The 26,045-nt window shown below is 39.0% G+C and overlaps 1 protein-coding gene across 3 annotated transcripts in view; it reads left to right on the forward strand.

Annotated features, from left to right (window-relative positions):
• wfs1b (Wolfram syndrome 1b (wolframin)) overlaps window positions 1-7,549 on the forward strand; it is a 37,050-nt gene extending 29,501 nt beyond the window's left edge. For all 3 annotated transcript variants that reach the window (XM_072584043.1, XM_072584045.1, XM_072584044.1), the window contains 2 exons: window positions 465-607; window positions 1,912-7,549. In XM_072584043.1, coding sequence (XP_072440144.1) covers window positions 465-607; window positions 1,912-3,717 — 1,949 coding nt within the window. In that variant the 3' untranslated portion in view covers window positions 3,718-7,549. The remainder of the gene's footprint in view (window positions 1-464; window positions 608-1,911) is intronic.
• The last annotated feature ends 18,496 nt before the right edge of the window (window positions 7,550-26,045 follow it).

Genomic DNA, 26,045 nt, shown 5'->3' on the forward strand with positions numbered 1-26,045 from the left:
AATTCTCCTCAGAGACTGGACAGACTAGATAAAGAGAAACTGTTTGCATTGGCAGAAGGCTTAGGAACACGAGGACACTGGTTTAATGTATTTGGCAAAAGTATCAATGATTGAGTTGCTCTTGCAGAGAGGCACCTCAGGTACTCTAGCTAAATGGCCTCCTCTGTGCTATAACTTTTCTATGAATTTCACAACTTGGCAATACGGTGATGTCATGACCTCAAGAATGCAGGTGTGATACAAGTGTAATGGGATAATTCTGTCCGCTTAAACTAAGACATGTTGTCAGAGTTCACTAAAGTTCACTTAGCTGGAAGTATTCAATAAAAACTAAGTATATAAAATCCTAATGTTTTCTTACCTTGAACAGAAATAAAATGCTATAAAATTGGAAGGTGCAACTTAATAGTCCAATGAAGGATACAGTTGGTTCCTGTTAATCAAAACTGTTATTACTACTTCAGGTAACAAGGACATGAAGTTGGATGATTTTGTTGACATCACAAAGAAGTATGCCAAGGGAATTATCCCATCTAACTTACTAATGCAGGGAGAGGATGATGGACTTGAAGGGAAACTACCTGAAGATTTGCCTTTACAGCAGAAGGTATAGTTAAGAATCCAAATAGATTTGTTCAACAGACTTGTACAGTGAGCACTAATTTATTACAATAGGTCCCTCTTACTTTGATACTTTCTTTTATAATATTGCCAACTGGGGTTGACTAAAGAAAGTAAATGTGTTGAATTATTTATAATCTGTAAGGATTGCTTGAGTATAGTTATAATCAATCTGATTAGTACATGTCAATTCTTGTTCTTGAAAAGATTGAGAAATATAAATAATTCTGCATGTAAGTTGCAGGTAGCAATTGTAAATTTTCCAAATGTTAAATATTACTGTCACGAATAGCGAACAAAATAGAGTTCTAGGTGAGTACTTTTAAAGATTTCTTGCTGAGTACTGTCAATGCATTTTGATTGCCTTATTTGTGGGACGAGAGTTTTATTGACTGAGCCAATATTTATTCCCCATCTCTCTCTCGTTGCCCTTGAGAAGGTGGTAGTGAGTTGCCACCTTGAACTGTTGCAGTTCATTTGGTATAGGCAGACTCTCAATGTCCTTAGGAAAGGAGTTTCAGAATTTTGAAGGAATGGTGATATACTTCTAAGTCATGATGAGTGGCATGTAGGAAAATTTGCATATGGTTTTCTGAAGTACCTGTTGGCCTTTGCCCTTTTTAGATGAAAGTGATTTTGAATTTGGAAGGAGCTGTTTAAGGAGTTCTCAAACTTTTTGTTTCCATTGTTTCAGCCCTTATACATTTTTTTTAAAGTTTGATTACACTGTATAATAATAGTATTACTTCATTAATCAGTCAAACGTGACACTGGATTACTTTGGCAGTCACTTGGTGTTTGTCAATAATTTTACAATGTTTTGATAGCTTTCACTCCATCATAGTTTCTAATTTCTATCTACCCATACATCTATCAATCAATTATCTAATCAATCGGCTGCTGCTTCTCAGGCAGGGAACATTTACAAAGTGGGTGGCACAGTGACTCAGTGACTAGCACTGCTGCCTCTCAGCGCCAGGAACCCTGGTTCAATTCTAGCCTTGGGCGACTGTCTGTGTGGAGTTTGCACATTCTCCCCGTGTCTGCGTGGATTTCCTCTCTCTCAGTCCAAAGATGTGCAAGTCAGGTAAATTGGCCATGCTAAATTCCCCATAGTGTTAGGTTCTTTAGTCAGAGGGAAATGGGTCTTGGTGGGTTACTCTTCAGAGGGTCAACGTGGACTTGTTGAGCCAAGGGACCTGTTTCCACACTGTAGGGAATCTAATCTAATCAAACCTTACAGAACATTTTTTATAATGTCTCATTATATTTTGTCTTTTTTTCCTATAGATTGTGAAATATCCACTTCATGCCTTAATGGAAATAAAGGAGCACCTAATAGATTTTGCCTCTAAAGCTGGAATGCACTGGTTACATACTATTATTCCACTTCACCATGTAAATGCTCTTGTCTTTTTCTTTATAATCAGCAATTTGACAATTGGCTTTTTTGCTTTCATCATCCCTTTAGTCATTTTTTATCTCTCCTTCATTTCCATGGTAATTTGTACGCTAAAGGTCTTTCAAGATAGCAAAGCATGGGACAATTTCAGAACAATGACTGACTTGCTGCTGCGTTTTGAGCCAGACCTAGATGTAGAACAGGCTGAGGTGAACTTTAGTTGGAGTCATTTGGAACCACATATCCACTTCATGCTCTCTGCATTTTTTGTGATTCTTTCCTTTCCTGTTGCAGACAAAGATTGGATTCCTTGTTCAGAGCTGTCAGTTATTGCAATTTTCTTTTTGATTACATCTTATACGAGTCTGAGTACAAGTGCAGAACCGTATACTCGAAGGGCCCTCATTACAGAGGTTATATGTGCAGTAATCGGGTTCCTTTACACACTTCCTGATAACTGGTCCTACTTAAGAATTATTGGGGAGCCCTTTATCTCTATGCCAATAGGTCATGTCTTTATGTTGAATCTTGGCATTCCCTGTCTCTTGTACTTTTTATTGTTTTACTTGTTCTTCAAAATGGCACAATTGAGGAACTTTAAAGGTACCTACTATTACTTAATTCCGTACCTTGTCTGCTTTATATGGTGTGAACTGGCTATAGAACTCTTGAGGTCATCCACAGGATTGGGTCTGATTCGGGCATCTGTGGGCTATTTCCTGTTTCTCTTTGCTTTACCAATTCTACTCATTGGTGTTGCAATAATGATTTTCATCCAGTTAATAAAATGGTTCATTTCCATGGAATTGATCAAGATTCTTGTCACCCTTGTATTATGCACAATTCCAGTTGTCCTTCACATGTGGACAAAAGCAACTGGCACTTTGTTAGCACTAGTTAAATCCCTGACAAGGAGCTCTGTTGTCAAGCTCATCCTGGTTTGGCTCACTGCAATTATGATGTTCTGTTGGGTTTATGTGTACAGGTCGGAAGGTATGAAGGTGTACAATTCCACTTTGACCTGGCAGCAATATAGCTTTGTTTGTGGTCCTCGTGCCTGGAAAGAGACGAACATGGCTCAAGTTCAAATTCTTTGTGGTCATCTTGAGGGACATAGAGTAACATGGACAGGAAGGTTCAAATATGTCCGTATCACGGAGATTGAGAACAGTGCAGAGTCTGCAATAAATATGCTTCCATACTTCTTAAGTGATTGGATGAGATGCTTGTATGGTGAGACATATCCTGAATGTGATCCTAAAAATGTGACTGTGATGGAGGAAGATCTTTGTCGGCTTAAATTCCTCACAAAGCACACCTGCCACCTTAAAAGATTTTGTCGCTATAAATTTGAAATAACTGTGGGAATGCCTTATGGTTCGAATGGGAATGAAACTCTTGAAGATGATGCAACCAAAGATATTGTACTAAGAGCTAGTAATGAGTTCAAGAATGTTCTGCTGAATTTGGGACAAGGAAGTATTGTGGAATTCAGTACTATTTTGGAGGGCAAGCTGGGCAGTAAATGGCCAGTCTTTGAACTGAAAGCCATCAAGTGCCTTAACTGTATGGCGAAGCTAACACCAGCATCAGCAAGGCATGTCAAAATTGAACATGACTGGAGAGGTATTGTAAAGCTAGCATTCAAATTTGCATTCAATTTCTTTTTCGCACCATTCTTTTGTGCTATATAAAACCAGGCTTTGCGTTTAAGCATTGGTTGTTAATGTCTTTTTCTTACTGGATGAACTCTCCTGCCTTTTTGACTTACTTAGCGCTACACTATAGAATATTCGCTTAACAGTTCTGGAGTCCATTCTGATTAAAACAATGGAAACATGTATAGGGCAAAAGAAATTTATATTTACCAAGTCCAGTTTTAAAATTATCTGGTCAGAATTAGTACAGAAGAAAATTAATTACAGGTGGATCTGTGGATTTCAGTGTATGGAACACTAGTTTGAATTGACTATGAATGACTTTGGTGCAGATACCAGCTATTGTTTTAGTACATTCTTGTTGCATTAGTTAAGTAGAAAGATTGATAATTATCAAAATGTGCTAGCATTTTAATAAATACTTCTAACCATTTACTAAATAAACCAGTATCATGATATGCAGTATATAATGAACATGTGCTAAACAATAACTGACAATAAATGGTAAAGCCTGAATTAACATGGGATGATAACAGTACCATGATTAATCTGCTGAAATGTATTTTGCATCCACACACATTTGCTGAAGAGAGATTTTATAGATAAAACATCCATTCTCATGAGCGACATTTTGGATTTGTTCAGCTTTTCCCTCTTGCATAACAAAGGGAGTAGGAAATAAGACTGAATATTAATAAAATACATCAGTAAAGTCTGTGGAAGGTTTTAGTTATTCTTCCATTATTTTTCTTATTTTTGTTTGTGAAGTTAAATGTTTGCGCTACTGAATTAACACTGGACTCTGTAGAAACAATTAGATTTTAATGTGGGATGTTTTAATAGTTCAGTTCTAGTGAATGATCTAAAGTGATATGGTTATTATTTGTAGTACTAGTGCATCATTGAGATGCTGTTAATAGTTAACACTTCAAATTTATTTACTTATAGCAATTCAAGGTGACATTTTAAGACTTAAATTCCAAACTAAATCCTATTCCGTTAGTTCCCCTCCCCTCCCCACCCCACCCCACACTCTGCTGTTTCTGTGATAGTGTAAACACATAGGCACAATATAGTAATCTCCTACCACAGCTACACTTAATCTTTTGCAATAAACATGTAAAAGTAGAGCAGCCTGTAATTCTTTGAATTGCTTTTCTGCATTAGTGACTATGCTCCAAAGATATTACTTGATTGGCTATAAAATGCTTGTAGTGTCCTGATGTCGTGAAAGGATGTGTATAAATTCAATTTCTTTCTTCCATGTTTTGATAATTTAGTGATTTCTGTTCTCATTGACAACAGTGTTGAGTCTTTGAAGCTCTATAGCGTATGAGTTGTGCTTAATTATTTCTTCTAGTAGTCACTGGCAGAGGGCAGTGATATCTTGTAAAATAGTAATGGTTGTTATGGTGACCAGCTCAAAGGTCTTACTAATTTTACTGTTCTTATTGATAGGAAATAATTTTATTTTTGATATAGCACTTTAATTCCTGAATTAGACCTCATCTGATAAGCAATTCTTAGCTTGACATTGTGCTAGTTTAATGGCAGTTTGGTTTTATGATGTTGGCTATGGAAGAGGAGTGTGGGAATTATATTATGATTCTTCATCTTTAAAGAGGAGTTTGACCTTCTGAGACGTTGTAAGTAGAGATTCACGAAACTTTGCTTCTGACCAAATAGCATTATGTACTGCAAGAAAGGAATGCTATCTCTACTCATCTATAACCGTTGCATATCCTTGTCAGTTGAGGAGGGAATGGGCATGGAAGTTCTGAAGAATTATTTTAAACCTCTGCTGTTAATATATTTTTCTTGCAACTATGGCTTTAAAGATTTTTATGAATAATATCAAAAACAATTAGAAACAACATACCATTCAAGTGTAATTCCTGGTTTCATAGTAAAAATTTGAATATAGAACTTAATTGTTAAAGGAGCACTTTAAATCAAATATCATTTATTGCTGTTACGTACTTAAGTATAGTGAAAAGTTTTGGCTTGAGCAGTCCAGGTAGATCAGAACATACAGATCAGAGGGAGTTTAGATAGAGCGAGGCAAACAAGGTTACAGCTGCACAGGAGGTACACAAAAGCAAGATCAACATTAGATTTTAAATTAGAGGTACATTCAGCAGTTTAATAACAACAGGAAAGAAGCTGCTTGTGAACCTGTTGGTATGTTTGTTCAAGTTTTGTATCTTCAACCTGAAGGAAGAGGTTGGAGGAGAATATTACCGGGATGAGAGGATTCTTTTAATAGCAGCCTTTCCACAGCAACGAGAAGTGTAGATGGTGTCCATGAATGGGAGGTTGATTTTTGAGATTTCTGAGGCAGAGCAGTTGCTGTACCAAGCTATTATGCACTGAGAATGCTTTTCATGGTGCATCTGTAAACGTTGGTGTGGGTCCTTATGGAAATACTGCAATTCCTAAGCCTCATGAGGAAGAGGAGGCATTATTGTGCCTTTTTGACCATTACCTCTCCATGGAAGGTCCAGGACAGATTGGTGGTTGTCACTCCTAGGAACTTGGTGCTTTCAACCCTCTTGACCTTATATATTTTCCCTAAATATAGTATTTACAGTCTGCTTAGCCAGCATGTGATTCTAAATCTCAATTTTACCTTTTAAACAAAAAAAAGTGGTCGAAGTGAAGGGAAGAAGAGAAATACTTCAAATTGGGACCAAAGTGTAGCTGTCTGACAGGGAGTTTAACAATCCCAGCAAGAAAATTTGATGGTAACTTGTTCACTTATAAATCAGTACCCATGGGCTTAATTCTGTTCTGGTCCTAAAGTTGGTGTTAGAACAATACTTCTTACTGGGATTTGTTTTTAGAATATGCCGTCATATAATAAGGCATTCATTGGACAGAATTTCTTGCTTCAAATCTTAACTATCTGCAGGCAGGTATTGGGAGTGGGAGAGGTAGAAATTTAATTGTACATCATAGATAAGACAGAACATGCATGTTGCTTAATGCATATGACATTTATCATCTGTAATCAAAGTGCAATTGTTCCATTATTTGTTCTGCACATAGATTTGTGAAAAAAAGGTGCAAGTGCTTATTAGTGGGAGCAGATGTTGGCAACTGCAATAAATGGGACTTTAATATGCTCTGTGTAAAACTCTGTATTTATCGAATGACTTGAATTTTGATACTTCAGAAAGCTGCCAAACTCAAGTCTTACATAGTATGAAAGACCTGTGGATATATTTCTGACTGTATCTTAGAATGACAGAAGTGCTATAAATAATTCACAGACCTGAGTGTTTTCAAAATAGATTGTTTACCATCTAATCAGATATTTTTAGAAATAGAGAACGTTCACAGAATATTCTAGATGTAAAAATGAAGCCACTGATGTTTTAATTGTTTATTGAATACTACCAAACTTTATTTAAGTGCCTGTGACCCGTCACTGTGTTAACTTGTGTGGGTGCAATATTGAAAAGCTTCAATGACTGTAGTAAGCAAATGCAGCATTAATTGTGAAATCAAATGTGCTGTTTGCTAAGGGTAGAAATTCATTGGTATCACCCTGAGAAATAGAATTTGGTCAGTATAGAATCGGTATTGAATAAAACAATTTTTACAAATTTTAACTGCCTTGCCTAAACCAGTCACGTGTTTAGCATTTGATTCACATTACCTCTTTCCATTTGCTCACTAATGTTCATTTATGGATCCGGTTGTATTAAGTGCCTGATTCCTGCACTCCATGTTAACTGTATCACGTAGAAATGGAATGTGTCTATTTAGCTTGTGTATTAAATAATTATATTGACACCGCTACCTAACAAGCCTTCAGCTGCTTTGAATCATGTTTTTGTGTTGAATAAAGAGGCCGTTTCCACTATTCATGCCAGTGTTTTGTTTTTTGGTGCTATCAGACACATTGAGTTCTGGGAGAAGGAATGCTGTTTTTGAATGACATACATGTGTCCAAAAACATGCAAGTCCAAATTGAAGGCAAAGAGAAAGGGCACAAGTTTCAATAGTTTACCTTAAGGCCCAAGCGGATTCTGATATTTGTCCTCCTTTCTTAAAAGCTAGCAAGCAACACAGCTTGTGGTAAATTTTAATAACTGATATGTTGACACCTATTCTTGCATTGAGTGATCAGAGGCTTCAATTAAAATTAATAGATAAAACAGAGCAAACAGCTGTCCTTAAAGAGGAGATAGTTCACAAATAGTTGAGGTCTACTCGCATGAGCGGGAATAATAGGACAAACTAAACTGTGGCTTCTTGGATGACAGAGCAAAATGAACCAAAAAAAAACCACATAGCAGATGTTCAAAAATAAAATGATTGCAAATCAGGCTAAATGTACAAAATTTAGAAGGGAAATGGGAAAAAAAAACCAAAGGGAAGTGTGAGAAGAGATTAGAAGTCAACATTGAAGATTTTTGGCTTCCTTTTTAACATACCCTAAGTGAAAGGAGATTTATGCGGGGGGGGGGGGGGGGTGCAGAGACATGACTCAGACAGTAAATTGGTACTTTTCACCTGTTTTGTACCAACAAAGGTGCTGTGGCCACATTAGGATAAAAAGGAAGTAATTTTAATAAGAGAAAACTGATTTATAAAAATAATGAGATTTGGACTACCTTTTGGAGTTAAGTATGGGTTGCTCTGATTTATGAATATTCACCTTAAATATGTGATCCCGTACAAGGGTGTAAGTTTAATGATCATAGAATCTCTACAGGGTGGATGCAAACCATTTGGCCCATTGAATTCACACTGACCCTCCAAAGAGCGTCCCTCTATCCTATCCCTGTAACCCCACATTTTCCTGGCTAATCCACCTAACCTGCACATCTTTGGACTGTGGGAGGAAGCCCACACAGACAAGGGGAGAACATGCAAACTACACACAGACCATCACCCAAGGGTGAAATCAAATCCTGCTGTCTGGAACTGAGGCAGCAGTGCTAACCACTGAGCCTCCCTGTGACTTGTAAATACTTCTGCACTTAATGCACAGTTTTTTTACACTGTCCTGCATTGTTTCAACTCGCATACAAATTGTTTAGTGAAGGGACTGCAGAATGAAACCCGTTTGTATTCTGGAGACTGCTCATAACTAGAACAGAAGGAGGTATATCTGAAGTTGGCAGGAAGTAGGTGGAAATTGTGGTATAAAATTATGTCCAGTATTAGAACAGTCAATTTAACCTCAGTGGTGAGAATGCTTTTTAGAAATGACCCATGTCAAAAATTAAAGGAAAGTTAGCACAGATTAGTTCAAAGTTAACTAACTATGTTCAACTAACAAACCTTTTTGAGAGGGAAATGGAGTTGATTTGCAGTACATAGAGTAACAAAAGATATTTAGTAAAGTGACAAAGTTTAAGACAAAAGGGACAATAGCAATGTGGCGATGAAGTTAAGAGTCACATTGAACAGTACTGGTGAATGGTTAGTTTTTGAATTAGAGGAAGCTCATAGTGAGGTTCCTCAGAATTCTGACCACTGCTTTTCTTAGAGTCATAGAGATATACAGCACAGAAACAGACCCTTTGGTCCAACTTGTCCATGCTGATCAGATATCCTAACCTAATCTAGTCCCATTTGGTCTATACCCCTTCCTGTTCATAAACCCATGCAGATGCCTTTTTAAATGCTGCAATTATATCAGCCTCCACCACTTCCTCTGGCAGTTTATCCCAGACATGCACCACCTTTTGCAGGAAAAAGTGCTCCTTAGGTCCCTAGTAAGTCTTCCCCCTCCACCCTAAACCTATGCACTCTAGTTTTGGACATCACCACTCCAGGGAAAAGACAATGTCTATTTACCTTATCCATGCCCCTTATAACTTTATAAACCTCCATAAGATAACCCTCAGCCTCCAATGCTTCAGGAAAACAGCCCCAGTCTATTCAACTTCTCCCTATCGCTCAAATCCTCCCTTGTAAATCTTTTCTGAACCCTTTCAAGTTTCGCAACACCCTTCCTTATAGGAGGGAGAACAAAATTGAACAATATTCCAAAAGTTGCCTAATCAATGTCCTGTACAGCTGCAATACGACCTCCCAACTTCTGTACTCAATGCTCTGACCAATAAAGGTAAGCATACCAAATACAACCTTCAGTATCCTATCTTCCTGTCTATATTAAGGGACAATTTTTAAATATGCATGCAACAAAATTTGAAAGTATTGTAAATTAAAGGTTCTTCACTTCCAATGTTAAATTTCATCTGTCATTTCTTAGCATCCTTATAAAGAGCATATTTAAAGAGGATACAGGAAATGAGGGCAGCTTGAGAAAGTGATTAATATGACACAGGATTCTGGCCTTTACATAGAGTAAACATTAGTACGAAGGTGATTATGCTGACGTTTTATAAAACTGATTCAGTTGCCTCTGGAGTATTGTCAAATTCTAGGCATTGCACTTTTAAAAGCATTGCAAACCTTTATGGAAGATACAGCAAAAATTTACAAGAATGGTTCGAGAGATGAGGGACTTCACTTAGATTGGAGAAGTTTAAGTTCTCCTTGAGAGAATGTTGAAAGGGAATATTGCAACAATGTTCAAAATCTTGACTAAGAACATATGAAGAAACTGTTCCTATTGATGAAAGAATCAAAAAGACTGGACCAAAGTATGCAGGAAACCTATTAATGCAACAAGTGGTTCGGGTTTCAAAAACACTGCTTATGATTCTAAACCATCCCAATGTATGTGTTAACATTAAAACAGGCAACATTATTCTTGCCAGAGTAGCAGCTGAACAAATTAGTTCTGCAAAATTGGGTACGATGGGGCCCAGATTTCTAGATTTAAGCCTCCATTTGTCAGGCCTCCCTTCCATTCCCCATGTTGTCCATCAATAAAAGAAAAGAACCTAAAAGTAATTATGCTCCATTTGATGCTTGAATCAAGACCAGCATTCTCAGGTTTTTAAGATGTTGGTTGTCTACCTCAGACTGCAAATGGAATGAGTAAAATGATAGTTGGAAAGAAAGAGATTATTTAACATATCAATAAAATTAATCAAACCCTGGAGAAGGAGACATTTGATTGATTACTGTTGGATAAAGTCACATAATTGTATTGGAATCTTGGATCTTCACCAGCCATTCGATTGCAGGTAGCCATGGAGCTGAGTTGTCCTGAAAGAAAACAATATACAAAGTTAGCTCTAATTTGGAAATGGACCAGCAGCAGAAGTTGAACTGATTTCCTGAAATGGCAGAGGATACTTCCAAATATGTGGTCAATTTGCTACAAAGATGTGACCTGGGGAGGTATGGATGTTTTACATATAAAAATAAAGCAAGGGTAGATCATTCAGGCGTGACATTAATCTGCTGCTATACTCAGTGCCCAAAAATTTATTGACCCTCTGCCTTGAATATATTCAATGATTGGAATTGTCTCTTACAGGAAGCTGTAGATTTTCAGAGAGTCACACCCTCTAAGTAATGCCTGATCATCTCAGTTGTTTCAAAGATTTGGGGTTTGTTTTGTGCAAGATAAACTTTTATGAACTGTTCTTAATTTGAGTCTTATATTCAACATAATACATCATCATACATGAAAGTTACTGCAACTACAGTAATTGAAGATACTCCCATACCATGTAAGTAGTCTGACATCACATTTACATTTTACAGCAAAATCTATGGAAGTGCAAGTATGTATTAACTATTATATGTTGAATCTATTCTAATGGATAACTTTAACTTCTTCCCTACTATTTAAACAAATCTAGAATATGTTCTTCCAATTTTCAAATTTGTTCTTAAGGAGAAGTTGAAAATCCAAGCTATTTACAAAACTGAAACGAGAAGTACATTTTGGGAACTCAAAAATTTGTTTTGTTTAATGCTATCTTTTAAACATGTATTACATTTATCAATATTGAAGTCTTCCCTTTTTCATTCTGTCAGGCTCTACTGAATCACAGATCAAACCTTCAGCCACAAGATGGCAGCATAATACTTGGCATTGCCACATGAATAGATTTTGATTTAGAGTCGTAAAATACATTGCAACACTAGTCACACATACCAACAGTGTATTCTTATATATCCTGTTAAAACTAGCATTGAACATAATTTCTGAATCCATTACATTGTGTTATTTGAAAGATTTTATAATTCTAAGGAACAATAAGTGTTTTTCTCACTTTTTTTTATTTCTTCCATCTGTTGGACGAGAGAAGCATTCAACTTGCTCACATTCACCCACTACTTTACATCACACTGCTATCATTAGCTCAGTCCAGGCCAGCAATACAATTCTCTGTTTCAGTAAAGTGTGTTGGAGACAGAAGCTGTCAAAGTTTGCAAAATGGAAGTCTGAGGCTTGTGAATTCTCGTTGCAGCATTATCATGCAGTGTGGAGTCACTATGATGCTGTGGATTAGCACATCAGTGACAAACATGCTGGATCTACTAAATTTAGAAAGTGCATAAGATGCTACCAAATTCCTTGGTCTGGGACAAGGGAAAATTCAGGTTGTGAAGGATTTTTTAATGTGGCACATTGTCTCAGATCAAAATAAGCCAATACTAGAGACGGATAAATGTTCGTGAATATACTAAAGAGTCATCAGACTGGTAATGTTAACTTTATCAGTCTCTCCACAGATGCTGCCAAATCTGTTCTTCTGCATTTTCTATTTTTATTTCAGAGCTTCAACTGCCATAGTATTTTGAAACAAAACAGCTTTGGTTTCATGTTGACCTAGTTTTTTTCAAACTTCTGCTTTAAAGGAAGAAATCTTTTTTAATGTATCTACCAGACCTATGTAGACCTATAATGCATTATATTAGAATTTAGTTCTGTAATCGGTTTCATCTAATGATATCTTGTACAACCTAGGCTTTACATATTTAGTATAGTGATAAGGTTTGATCCTTGGTAATGTGACATCACTTCACCCTAATCCCCCAATTAGGAGTATGGGATAATAGCACTCATTCCAATCTGACACTACATATGCCCTAAACTTATACAAAGTAGTAATTATTTTAGATTGATGAGAAAATATAAGATTGATCAATCTATTCAGGGATATTATGACATACCTCTTGTGCAAGTCAGAACTTGAACCCATGCCCTCTGTTCCAGAGGTAGGGACACTACCACTGCAGAACAAGGGCCCCTATTGGTATTCTGTAATCTTGATAAATTAAGAGTGAAAAGCTTTAAGAGTCACAGAGTTATACATTACGGAAACAGACTCCTCAGTCCAATTCATCCGTTCTAACCAGATAGCCCGAACTGATTTGGTTCTATTTTCCAGCAGTTGGCCCATCTCCCCCTAAATTGATAAAGTGTACCACTGGAAAAAACACAGGAGGTCAGGCAGCATCTGAGCAGCAGGAGAGTCGATGTCTCGGGCCAGACCCTTCATCAGAACTGGGGAGAGAGACTCTGACTCTCCAGCCTGCAGTCCTCACTATCTCCATACCCCACCAAACCCTTCCTATTCATGTACTCATCCAGATGCCTTTTAAATGCCGTAATTGTATCCACCTCCACCAACTCCTCTGGCTACTCACTCCATATATGCTGCACCCTCTGTGTGAAAACACTGTCTCTTACCTTAAAACTATGCCCTCTAGTTTTGGATTCCCCTAACCTGGGGGAAATAGACCTCAGCTATTCACCTTTCTCTGCCCCTCATGATTTTACAAACCTTTATAATGCATTATATTAGAACTTAGTTCTGTAATCAGTTTCATCTAATGACAACCTCTGACACTGTAGGGATATAAAGGCCCAGTCTCCTCAGCCTATCCCTGAAGCTCAAACCTTCTAGTTTTGGCATTAGCTTTGTAAATCATTCTGAACCCTTTCAAGAAAGGATGTTCACACATTACTGATGTTTTCTGGAATCAGTCAGGATATAGGAAGTGACATCAGTGAGGTGACCATCACCCTTAAAGAATCGGTACTAGTTAATGCATTGGTGAGACAATTAGAGTTCAGAGGTGACAATGGCCATATTACCAAGGGGTAGTGGCTAGTAAGTTCAATAAGCAATAACACTTAGCAGCCAAGAACACAGCAGGAGGAAAACAGAAAAATAACATCAGTCAACAGAACAAGAGGCTAATGCCCAGTCAGCCACAAATTTTGAACTGGTCTCCCAGTAGATTCACTGTTTTAATAAATACAAAACAATAATACTTAAAATGGGCAAAGTTAACATTGAAACTGGTATAAAAACTGAAAGAACTGTGGACACTGTAAATCAGAAACAAGAACAGAATTTGCAGGGATATGGGCCAGGTGTTGGTAGGTGGGACTAGATTGGGTTGGGATATCTGGTCAGCATGGACAAGTTGGACTGAAGGGTCTGTTTCCATGTTGTATATCTCTACGACTATGACTCTATAACAGAAGTTGCTGGAAAAGATCAGCAGGTCTGGCAGCATCTGTGCAGAGAAATCAAAGTTAACAGTTGGGTCTGGTGACTCTTCTGAGGAAGGGTCACCAGATCAGAAACATTAACTTTGATTTCTCTTCACAGATGCTGCCAGACCCATTGAAACTGGTATGACTTCTTTAGATTTAAGAGTTCCACAACTTCAAAGCATGACCTCTATCCTCCATTTTCGTGCATTCCCCACATTTCCCCCAGCTTTATCTTGTTGACTTTTCTCTCAGCAAAGCAGAACCTTCATTTATGCCTAATTTGCACCTTTACCACTGTTTCATCTCCATTCACATTCCCTTTGTCTTTTGTTGTGAACACCCTCATAGTCCCATTCGTTCCTGTTCCCAACCCACCATGACAGTCAACGGCGTTAAAACTGCCATTTTTGAAACTTTTTCACCTCTATAGAAGTCATAGCAGACTCAAAACACTAACTCTGCTGCCTAGTCCATAGATGCTGCCAGATCTGTTGAGTTGCATCTGGCATTTTTTTTTCCATTTGAGTGAAACATTATCTTGTACCTTAGGGAGGACATGATGACCTTAAATTTACAGAGCTTGACTGTCATGGAATAGCTGAAAGACACGAGCAAAGTTATTGATTCCCTTACTTTTGGCAAAACTCCAGGTGTTGATGCTAGTCTACCTGAACTCATCAAACCAAAATAAACTGGCACCCCAGCATCATCAGCATAAATACAGCTGCTCAAGGCAGGGCACAGTGCCTTGTGATATGCCTAATGACTCAGTCCTTGATCAAGAACAAGCGTCATAGCAGCGATCATATTATCTGTTACCATTCCCCTGCCAAGCATCATGGCAATTATGTTTTTTCCCCTTGATGTTGAAGGCAGATTTATTCCATTTCATAATGTGCTTTTATGATTGTGGGTTTTCCAATGTTTAGTTGCTGCATGGAGAATAAAGAATCTACTGTCTACTACTTTCATTGATGTCACCAAGACATCAAATGGTTTGAGCAGAGGTGACCTACCTAAGCTGCTGGAGAAAATTGGCTGCCACCAAAGCTGCTCAATGGTTTAAGGGCAGTTGTGAAGAGGTGGCCTGCAACGGGGTATAAGAGAGAGTTGTGTTTGAACACCGACATCCTTTCTGCATTTTCTTTTCTCTGCTATTATCATATGCCTTCAATTGCTTTCTGGAGATATCTACTTTCCAACATTTGAAGAAAACAATTTAGCCTTACCTGGCTGAGATACACAGAGTCACTGTGCACGTATACTGTCAATCAGTAAACATGCATTGCTAAGCCACTCTTGCTGGCTCAGCCATTTTTATCAGATGTATGAGGGCTGTTTACCAAAAACCTTCTGTACAGTGAAATGGTTACTGGATGTCAAACTATTGAACATATCCACCTTATAATATGCAAGGACATCTGGAAGTGAGACGTTAACACAAACAACTGGAAGACAGATACTGGAGATGCACTGGAAGAGATGAGATGAAATGAAATGAGAATTCAAAGGCAGGCAAATCCTGCAATTTTTCAACCCACTGTCTTCATCTACAGCAAACAGAAACTCCTGTGCTAGGGTGGGTGTCTTCAGCCACATCAGGTAATGATTAAACAGAGTTGACTGTATACAAAGACATTGCCTCCTGAAATGGAAGGCTGCCAAAGTCCCACAATGCTACACACGAGGTAAGAAGGTATGGTGTAGCATGTGTCCTAACTGAGTGTCTCACGAGCTCACTGGGATAGTACGCTGGAAATCAGGCCCTGTTAATTCCTGTACTGATTTTACAGAAATATGAACACTTCCCCAATTTACCAGTTTCTTTAAATCCAGTTTGACATAAAGAATGGACTAGATTTCTGTACTTAACAAGAACTATTATTGATTACAAATATATTTTCTTGCTGCAGATAAATAATTGTGAACAATTAATGTTAATTCTACCAATTAAAATGTTAAAACCCCCTTACAAAACTTCCCCTACTTGTGTGGGCAGACACTGACAAAAAAAAGACCCTAAGCTTCCAATTAATTGCCACACCACTCAGGTTGACTGAAATGCTCCATTAAGGCTCAGCAGAAGCCAGAAGAACAGCATTTCATCTTCTGTTTGGGGACCCAGCAGCCTTCAGGACTCAATATCACTTTCAATAATTTTAGTGCCTAAATACCTCCTTCCGTTTTTCTTTACCCACTTCCACACTCTTCCAGGCCCTGTTATGATATGAGATACCTTCAGCACAGCTAACCCATTTTCATCGACACGTGTTCCCTATCATCAGCTTTTTCAGCCATTCTTTTGCCCCAGTCTGTCTTTCTCTCTGGGCTCCAGCTCTATCTATCCACTCATTTCCTCCCCCCAACCCTGATCTCAACCCCATCAACAGCATAAGTACCACCTTTTCTGAGCTACTCTCCATTTTGAAGAAGGATCACCGGTCTCATAATATTAACTCTGCTTTCTCTCAGTGGATGCTACCAAACCTCCTCAGTTTCTGTAGCAATTTCTGTTTTTTTTTTGTTTGCAGTTCTTTATATTTTGAAAAACCAGGAAGATAATCTGTTCGGCTCAGCGGGACTTGTTGCTTCTGAATCTCCCTTCTCCAGGTGCTCACATGCTTGCAAAGAGGGACAGAACAATTGGATCACAACTTACAATGTGTCTTAACTCATTTGTAACAGCTTATAGCAACCGATGAGGTAAAATTAATTAACTTTCTTCAGGCATTGGTTTTTTTTTAACTGCAGAGAAAAGGACACAATCTCCCTTTCTAGGAATCCAAAGGTTTCTGTCTATATCGTTCTCACCCACAAACTGTTCAGCTATCAAATTTCACCATACACATATCCCTTGGTGCCAGCTCATCTGCAACTAAACCTTTCCCACTGGTAAATAAGCAACGGTATAAACAGTACTTAGAATAAGTGCTAGTAGTTTGCTTCAAAACGTGCAGCAAGTCCTTCCACAACCCTTTAGTTTTAAAAATCCTTTTTCCATTTCAGTCAAAAATACAGAAAAGTAAATGGTTACCATCTTTACAAAAGAAATCTTGTGCATACACAACTGTGCAAAAAAATTAAACAAATCACACACTGGAAACACAAGTGGCACAACAATCACATTTTAAAGGGGACATTGTAAACCTCTGAGGACCAAAGGTTAGAGGCATGATTACAAAGCAATTTGAATTTGAATGAAAGAATGAAAAGGGATAGGTATATAGTGCAGGAAAAGAGGTATAACTGGGGGAAAGGCAATTATGATGTGATTAGGCGAGATTTTGGATAAATAGGATAGGGAAGGAAACAGCAGGGAATGGGCACTCTTGAAATGTGAAGCTTTTTCAAGGAACAGCTACTGCAGGTCCTTGATAAGTAGCTATCAGGCAGTGACGTAGTTGTCGAGAGAGGGAGCCATGGTTTACTAAAGAAGTTGAAGCTCTTGTCTAGAGAAAGAAGGCGACTTATGTGAGGATGTGGCATGAAGGCTCAGTTAGGGGCCTTGAGAGTTATAAGTTAGCTAGAAAAGATCTAAAGCGGGCTAAGAAGAGCCCGGAGTGGACATGAGAAGTTGATGGCAGAGAGGATCAAGGAAATCCCTAAGGCCCTCTTTAGTTATTCTTTTATTCCTAATATACCTAAAGTGTGATGAGTTCCAATCGAAGATAGTAGTGGAAAGTTGTGAGTGGAATCGGAGGACATAGAAGCACTTAATGAATACTTTGTCAGTATTCACATTGGAAAAGGGCAATGTTAGTGAGAATACGAAAATACACGCTACTAGATTAGATGGGATTGCGGTTGACAAAGAGGAAGTTTCAACAATTTTGGAAGATCTGAATATAGGTAAGACCCCTTGGCCAGATGGGATTTATCCTCTCATTCTCTGGGAAACCAGGGAGGAGATTGCAGAACCTTTGGCTTTGATCTTTATGTTATCGCTGTCGACAGTAGAGCCAGAAGACTGTAGGATAGCAAATGTTGTTCCCTTGTTTAAGGGGAGACAGGACAACCCTTGTAATTGTAGGCCAGTGAGCCTTCCTTTGGTTGCGGGTAAGGTGTTGGAAAAGGTTATAAGAGATAGGATTTATGATCATCTGGAAAGGAATAATTTGCTTAGGGATAGTCAACACTGTTTTATGAAGGGTAGGTCGTACCTCACTAATCTTATTGAATTCTTCGAGAAGGTGAAATTGAAGGTGATTTAACGGTTTGGATCAGAAATAGACTAGCTGAAAGAAGACAGAGGGTGGCGGGTGCTGGGAAGTGTTCATCCTGGAGCTCAGTTACTAGTGGTGTGCTGCAAGGTTCCGTTTTGGGGCCCCTGCTGTTTGTCATTTTTGTAAGTGATCTGGATGTGGGGTTGAGGGATGGGTTATTAAATTTGCGGTTCACACTAAGGTAGGCAAAGTTGTGAATACTACCAAAGGATGTTGTGGGTTACAGAGGGACATAGCTAAGATGCAGAGCTGGGCTGAGAAGTGGCAAATGGAGTTTAATGCAGAAAGGTGTGAGCTAGTTCACTTTGAAACAAGTAACAGAAATGCAGAGTACTGGGCTAATGGTAAAATTCTTGGCAGTGTAGATGAACAGAGAGATCTCAGTGTACAGGTGCATAAATCCCTGAAAGTTGCCACCCAGGTTGATAGGGTTATTAAGAAGGCATATGGTGTGTGTTGGCATTTATTGGTAGGGGGGGGAAGAGAGTTTCAGATCTATGAGGTCACGCTTCAGCTGTACAAGACACTAGTAAGGCTGCACCTGGAGTATTATGCGCAGTTCTGGTCACCACATTATAGGAAGGATGTGGAAGTTTTGGAAAGGGTTCAGAGGAGATTTACTAGGGTGTAAGAAGGAAGGTCTTACGAGGAAAGGCTGAGGGAACTGAGGCTGTTTTCGTTGGAGAGAAGAAGGTTGAGAGATGTATAAGATAATCAGAGGGTTAGATAGGATGGACAGTGAGAAACTTTTTCCTCAGATAGGGAAGACTAACACGAGGGGACGCAGCTTTAAATTGAGGGGTGATAGATTTAGGACAGGTATCAGGGGTAGTTTCTTTACTCAGAGTAGTAGGGGCATGGAATGGCCTGCCTGCAACAGTAGTAGACTCGCCGACATTAAGGGCATTTAAATGGCCATTGGACGTCCATATGGATATTAATGGAACGGTGTAGGTTAGGTAGACATCAGATTAATTTCACAGATTGGCGCAACAGAGGGGGCCAAAGGTCCTGTACTGTGCTGTAACTTTCTATGTTCTATATTAATGGTTAATTGTAACTCATATATTGTAATTGAGCAAGCAGGATTGATTGTGAACAAAACTGGATATGAACAATAGAATTTTAGATGAGTTGAAGCCTGTGGAGAGTGAAAGGTGGTAATTCAAACAGAGGAATAGTCCAATCTGGATGTAATGGGGGTGAAATGGATGGGGTGGTTGGTTGCAGGTGGAGGTGCATAATACTATGGGGGGTGTAAATAGGTAGGAATTAAATGGAAAAGATTTGTTTCTGAAAATCTGATCTAGGTCATATAGGAAAGAGGGGCTGAGTGTTGTCTGGTGCTATTAGAGACAGCAGTCTGACAGCATGATCAGCACAGCAGGTCAGGCAGCATCAGAGGAGCAGGAGAATCAACGTTTTCGGCGAGAGCCATTCATCTGGAAGGGCTCCTGCCTGAAACGTCGATTTTCCTGCTCCTTGGATACTGCCTGACCTGCTGTGCTTTTCCAGCACCACACTTTCGACTCTAATCTCCAGCCCTCCGTTTCTCCTGAAAGCACGATCAGACCTGGTGCCAGAATACAGACATTGTAGAAGGGGAGAGGCATGAAGATGTTAGATTTGGTCTTCACCTGTCACTATATCCTGATCTCCTGGGATTCACTGCTTTTATTTTAGTTTTTCTCTCATTACATTACTAATATATTTCACTTCTATGTTTAAGTGGAGAATCTTGTAAATTTTATAGGGACATGTCTCTCCAAAACTTTTCCATGCAAATAAAACACTCATTCTGTGTCCATTGATGTACATATTTTTCCTTTCATTGTGGACCTGAGTCAACACCTCTTGCGACAATTTCCACCCATCTCTTATTCCCTTTGAATACTGGCTCCCCCACTCCTCCCAACTTCCAAATCATTGCTTCCATCAACTCAAATTCCTGGAGAAACCCACATTTATTCTCAGTGGCTCTCTCAGGAAAATAGATACAGGATGTGGGTTACATAAACTTTCTGCTGAGCTAGGCGATGAGAAGTGGAGTGGAGAAGAGGAGAGAAGACAACAAGAGAGGCCAAAGGGAAAGTTTGGTTGGATGGTTGATGTAAAGTGCAGTCAGCTTAGAATATCAATCACTGAGTGCACAGTTTTGGGGACAGTGGACAGAATAAATGAATTCAGGACCGTTTGAGAAATAGATTACCAATGAAAATGCTGCTCAAAGTTGTCCAATGCAAAATTTAAGTTTCAACAAGGCTTGTGCTAGTGGAATTGAGTTATGTTAGTAAAGTATACCTGAGAAATAATGAGAGAAAAACTCAAGAACCAATTGCAGTGAATCCCAGGAAGCCAGGTGACAGTGAACAATAAAACCAATGGATCAGTGCAGATGACAGAATTTTCAGATGATAGTGCAAACGACAAGTTTCATTTGGAGATGAAGTAAACAAGACTGGGAGCAGCAGCAGCAGAATCTGGCCAACCCAGACCAATGGAGGAGTACATAAAGGTAAGTTTGATCAGTTATCACAGGAATTAAGTGGAAAGCAGTAAAAAGTCAGAATTCTGCAGAAAGGGATCAGAAACAGTGACTCAGCGGTTAGCACTGCTGCTTCACAGCGCTGGGGACAAGGGTTCGATTCCACACTTGGGCAACTGTGTGGAGTTTGCACATTCTCTCCGTGTCTGTGTAGGTTTCCTCCAGGTGTTCCAGTTTCCTCCCACAGTCCAAAGATGCACAGGCTAGGTAAATTAGCCATGGGAAATACAGGGTTACAGGGGTAGGGCATGGGGATGGGTCTGAGTAGGACGCTCTTCAAAGGGTCAGTATGGACTCAATCGGCTGAATGTCCTAATGCCACACTGTAGGGATTCTATGAAACCATAATGTGATAAGAATCAAAATGAGTAAGCTTAGCAAGAAATGGAAAACTTTAGTCAAGAGCAGAAAATGGAGCATGTAACATTGAACTATACATAAGAACAGATAGAATACAGTACAACATCGCTCTCTGGAAATCAGTGGCTTAAGCCCAGTAGCCAGTGGTGGCAGACTTCAGCCAGCACACTATCCAGCTGACAAAGGAGCTAAGGATCAAACAAGACATTAGTGTTCAATCTTGAAGCACAGCAGGACATAATGTTGGGTAGTCAAAGGGCACAAAAAAGGCGAGAGCAACTGTGCTAATAAATTGAAGTAACTGAGTGACAGAATAGAGCAAATCCTATTTATCCCAGAGGGACAAATCAATCACTGGTTTGGCTGAATTAACTGATCTCAACCAGATGGTACTGGAAGAATTTCAACAAAAGACCTTTCTGGCTCTTCTAGTCCAATATTGTGTCTCTCAATCAGTATCATATTAATAAATCATCTGGTCATTCTCACATTGCTATTTGTGGAATTCACTGTGCTGAAAATAGAGACTTCACTCCAAGCACTGAGATGATTTGTGGTGAAGGAAAGTACTGTATTAATGTAAGCCTTTTTTTCTGCACCTGTAAGCATTTCATAAAATGCTTACAGCATGGAAGCAGGCAATTCGGTCCAACAAGTCCACACCTACCCTCCGAATAAGTCCCACCCAGACCCACTCCCCTACTCTATATTTACCCCGACTAATGCACCTAACCTACGCACCCCTGAACACTATGGGCAATTTTGCATAAGCAATTCACCTAACTTGCACATCTTTGGATTGTGGGAGAAAACCAAAGCACCTGAAGCAAACCCACACAGGCACAGGGAGAATGTGCAAACCCCCCACAGACAGTCACCAAAGGCTGGAATCGAACCTGGGTCCCTGGCACTGTGAGGCAGCAGTGCTAACCACTGAACCACCGTACTGCCCCAATCATCCATGGTGCTTGTACATGAACTCTATTCTGCAGTGTTCAAAGTGCATTGTACAGTCTCCTTCGAGGACAGCATCAAACTCAATTTGTGAGTTTCCATCACCTAAGCTTATACAATAATCATCAGTTGGGTGACTTACTAAAGAAGAGGATGAAAACGGAGGGCTGGTTCCATACCCAAGACAAGGACATTAAAAACCTGACATAAAAAAACAAGAAAGGGAACTTAAACACCCTTTTACTCTGAATACGAGCCCTGCATCTGAAGACTTTATCACAACCTTATCACTGAAAACATGCAATGGTTGGTACAGTTATTGGTGATACTTCATTTGTCAGTTTGAATCCACAATAACATGTGCTGTATGTTGCAAGAAGCTCAACAGTAGGTGGTGGACTGTGCTAAAGAATGAGACTATGTTTCATCACAGGAACCACAAAAGATTATTTAACTCCACAGTAGGCTTAGAATATACGCTTCTCCCCAAGGCAGAAGTATGAATTTGACAATAAAATCTCAGTGGGTGGTCTGACAGTATTTGTGATAAGCCATTAGTATCCCATGCAGAAGGTAATGTGTGCAACTGTCCTCCCCAATTGACATTTGAGCAGCTGCAATAGGAACCATTCTCACTAGCTTTCAGTATGTCCATGAGATGATACAGTGAACTGTTAGTGATTGGACTAAGTCAATTTCACCTCTAAAAACTGACCCACTGCAGAATGAAACACTGACAGAGAAAATTAAGCTTTCCGCACAAAGATAAGATGAAGCTGGAAATATCTTAAAAAGGAAAATAACACTAAGATAAATAAAATGCAATTAAATTAAGTTAATGGAATATGCTTCTTGAGCAATCACGATTACATCATCAGGTAGCAGCAGTTAGCTTGGAAAGTATTGATGATTTATTTCTTCAAAAACTCTTTAGCTGCCATAACTATTAGATTCACTGCATTCCCTACTGATTTGATTGCCTATTAATAATTGCTGTTTGTATTTCCTTCCAGGCGTATGGGCTGCCATTAGTAAATTGGTGAATCCATCATTAATTTCTAGCTGTCCTCAGTCAGCTTAACTATTTTAAGAACATTTGGTATCAGACATTCTTCTGAGCGCAGGAAAATTCAGTCTCTCACACAGTTGTTTAGCTTGTAAACTGCAGAAATGACCCATGCTTCATTTCTGAAGAAGGGCTTATGCCCGAAACGTCGATTCTCCTGTTCCTTGGATGCTGCCTGACCTGCTGCGCTTTTCCAGCAACACATTTTCAGCTCATGCTTTGTCTTTTCTCAAAGACAGTGCAGTTTGCAATCCAGGCTAGAATACATAAAGATGTGCAGGCAAACTAGTAAGATGACTCTTGTTCAACACATTGAACTCTTCTGGGAGCTGGTATAAAGCTTCACCCCAAGCCTCACCCAGTACGCACTGCTTAAGGTCCCATGAAATATAAAATGGAAAGTAGTTTACATTCTTAGAGCAAAACATTTCTCACCAACGAGTAACAAAAGATTTACAAGGATGTTGCCAGGGTTGGAGGATTTGAGCTACAGGGAGAAGCTGAATAGGCCGGGTCTGTTTTCCCTGCACCACTGGAGGCTGAGGGGTGACCTTACAGAGATCTATAAAATCATGAGGGGCATAGATAGGATAAATAGACAAGGTCTTTTCCCTGGGGTGGGGGTTTTCAGAACTAGTGGGCAGAGGTTTAGGGTGAGAGGGAAAAGATATAAAAGGAACCTAAGAGGCAACTTTTTCCCACACATAGGGAAAGAGATGCCAGTGGAAGTGGAGGAGGCTGGTATAATTACAACATTTAAAAGGCAGGTTAGGATCTCTGGTTGGCATGGATGAGTTGGACTAAAGGGTCTGTTTCCGTGCTGTACATCTCTATGACTCTAAATGTCTCTATTGTCATGGCTGGTGAGAAAAGAAGTGTATTTTGCCATGTAAAAGTACACTTTTAATCTTTGCAGCACTTTAGCTTGTGTCGAGAATTCAGAAATCATATCAAAAGAAAAATCTTATTAAAAGAGTCATTTCTTCTCAGATGAATGGTGCATTTACTGTGATGGAACTCAGCACTTGAGACATAGAAAAGCATTCAGACTCATCACATCTGTTCAAACAGTTATCTAGCAGGAAAGGTGGGGGGGGGGGCGGCGGGTCAGTCAACCAATGTATCATCATTATTTTATTGAATGGAGGAGCAAATTAAAACTACCAAATAGCTCCCTTAATTTTACATTTATATACAAGTAAGACTTTTTTTTTAATTTGCCAGAGCTATTAAAATCACAGTAGAAAAAAAAATGACAGGACCAACTGACAGGACATGTTATAACATTTTTTTTCTCTGCAAGATGGCACTTTCTGGAAAGGCACTGTCTCGCCCAAAGCACAAATACTCAAAGTTGGTCAGCATTATAAACAACTTACCTTTAAAGGATAAATCCCCATGATGAATCATTGCAACTATATAGTGTTGTTTGAAGTTACATTTTATCTTTTAGAATGTCTGAATCTGCAGCAGGCTCTCAGTTTTCTTCATAAATTCTCAAATCTGGTGTGCTGTTAACAGGTTTCCCAAAATCTCACAGCACTATGATGAAAGTGGTGTGTGGGAGGAGGTCTGCTTTTGGTCTCTGCCACCTTTAAAACAGAGGATTCTATCTCTGAGAGGTGGAGGTGTGCTTTTGCACATTAAGCATTGGTGACCCGCTGACAATTCAGAGGAAAATATGAAGAAGAAATGAAAAAAAGTGAACGCAAGTGTTGCCACCTGTGCCCCAAAGCACAGCCCTGCACCCAGATTAAAATTCACCCTTTGAAGTATGTTATTTTCCCTCTTATTATCATCATATTAACTGTGGTTCATTTGGTCACAGGCTCATCTCTATATTAAAAGGTTGTGTGTTTCAATCTCTTATCAAATCTTGAGCTCAACAAAAGCTGATAAATGCTTACGCTTGACATTATAAAGTCAATTTGGGTTGGTCATGGAGGGCTAACATTAACTAGATTGACGAGTGACTGCATACTTCATTTGATTTTACTTGAAATTGCTCAGATGTTAATTGAGTGGCCAATTCAATTCCATCATTTTCCCAATGTCCAAGGTTAAAACTGCCCCCACTGGATTTTTCTTACATAATTTTAATAGTATTTTCACTCAAGTGAATACTACTTTATTAGCAATTTTTTTAAAAATCTATTTTTTTGAGGGATATGGCTGACCAGTATTGAGGGAGTGCTGTACCAGAAGAGTACCGCTTTCAGGTATGACACTAGACTAAAGCTCTGACTAGTCACTTGGGTAGCCATAAAAGAATTCATGGCATCATTTTGAATAAGACCAAAGGAGTTATATTCATATTGCAATCAACACCATAAGACCAGACTTTTCTAATCACTATTGTATTGACTTCTGCTGGAGTTTGCTATGTGGAAATTGATTGCTTTGTTTCCTACATTACCACAGTGACAACATTTCAAAAATACATAATCAGCTGTAAATTGCTTAAGTCGTCCAAACAACTTGAAAGGTGCTATATCCAGGCAAATCTATTTATTTAAATATGTGACAAAAATAGACTTTAAAAATCAACAAATAATTCCATGTTTTGGTTTTGTAGATGATGTTAAAATTTCAGTCCAAGTATAAGGCTGTAAATGTTTATAATATTTGTGCATTAATCTGCACTTTAACAACCATTGAACCACTTACATTGGGCAGAATTTGATATTTGCAGGAGGTTCGCACCTAATGGATGGAGAAATGGCGACAGCCTCATGATGCCATCATTGAACCACTGCCAGTAGCCATCCAGCACTAAATACTCAACATCAGGGATCCCTTTGAAAGCAGAAATCCAGCCGA

Source organism: Chiloscyllium punctatum, chromosome 14, assembly GCF_047496795.1.
Source record: "Chiloscyllium punctatum isolate Juve2018m chromosome 14, sChiPun1.3, whole genome shotgun sequence".
NCBI lineage: Eukaryota > Metazoa > Chordata > Chondrichthyes > Orectolobiformes > Hemiscylliidae > Chiloscyllium > Chiloscyllium punctatum.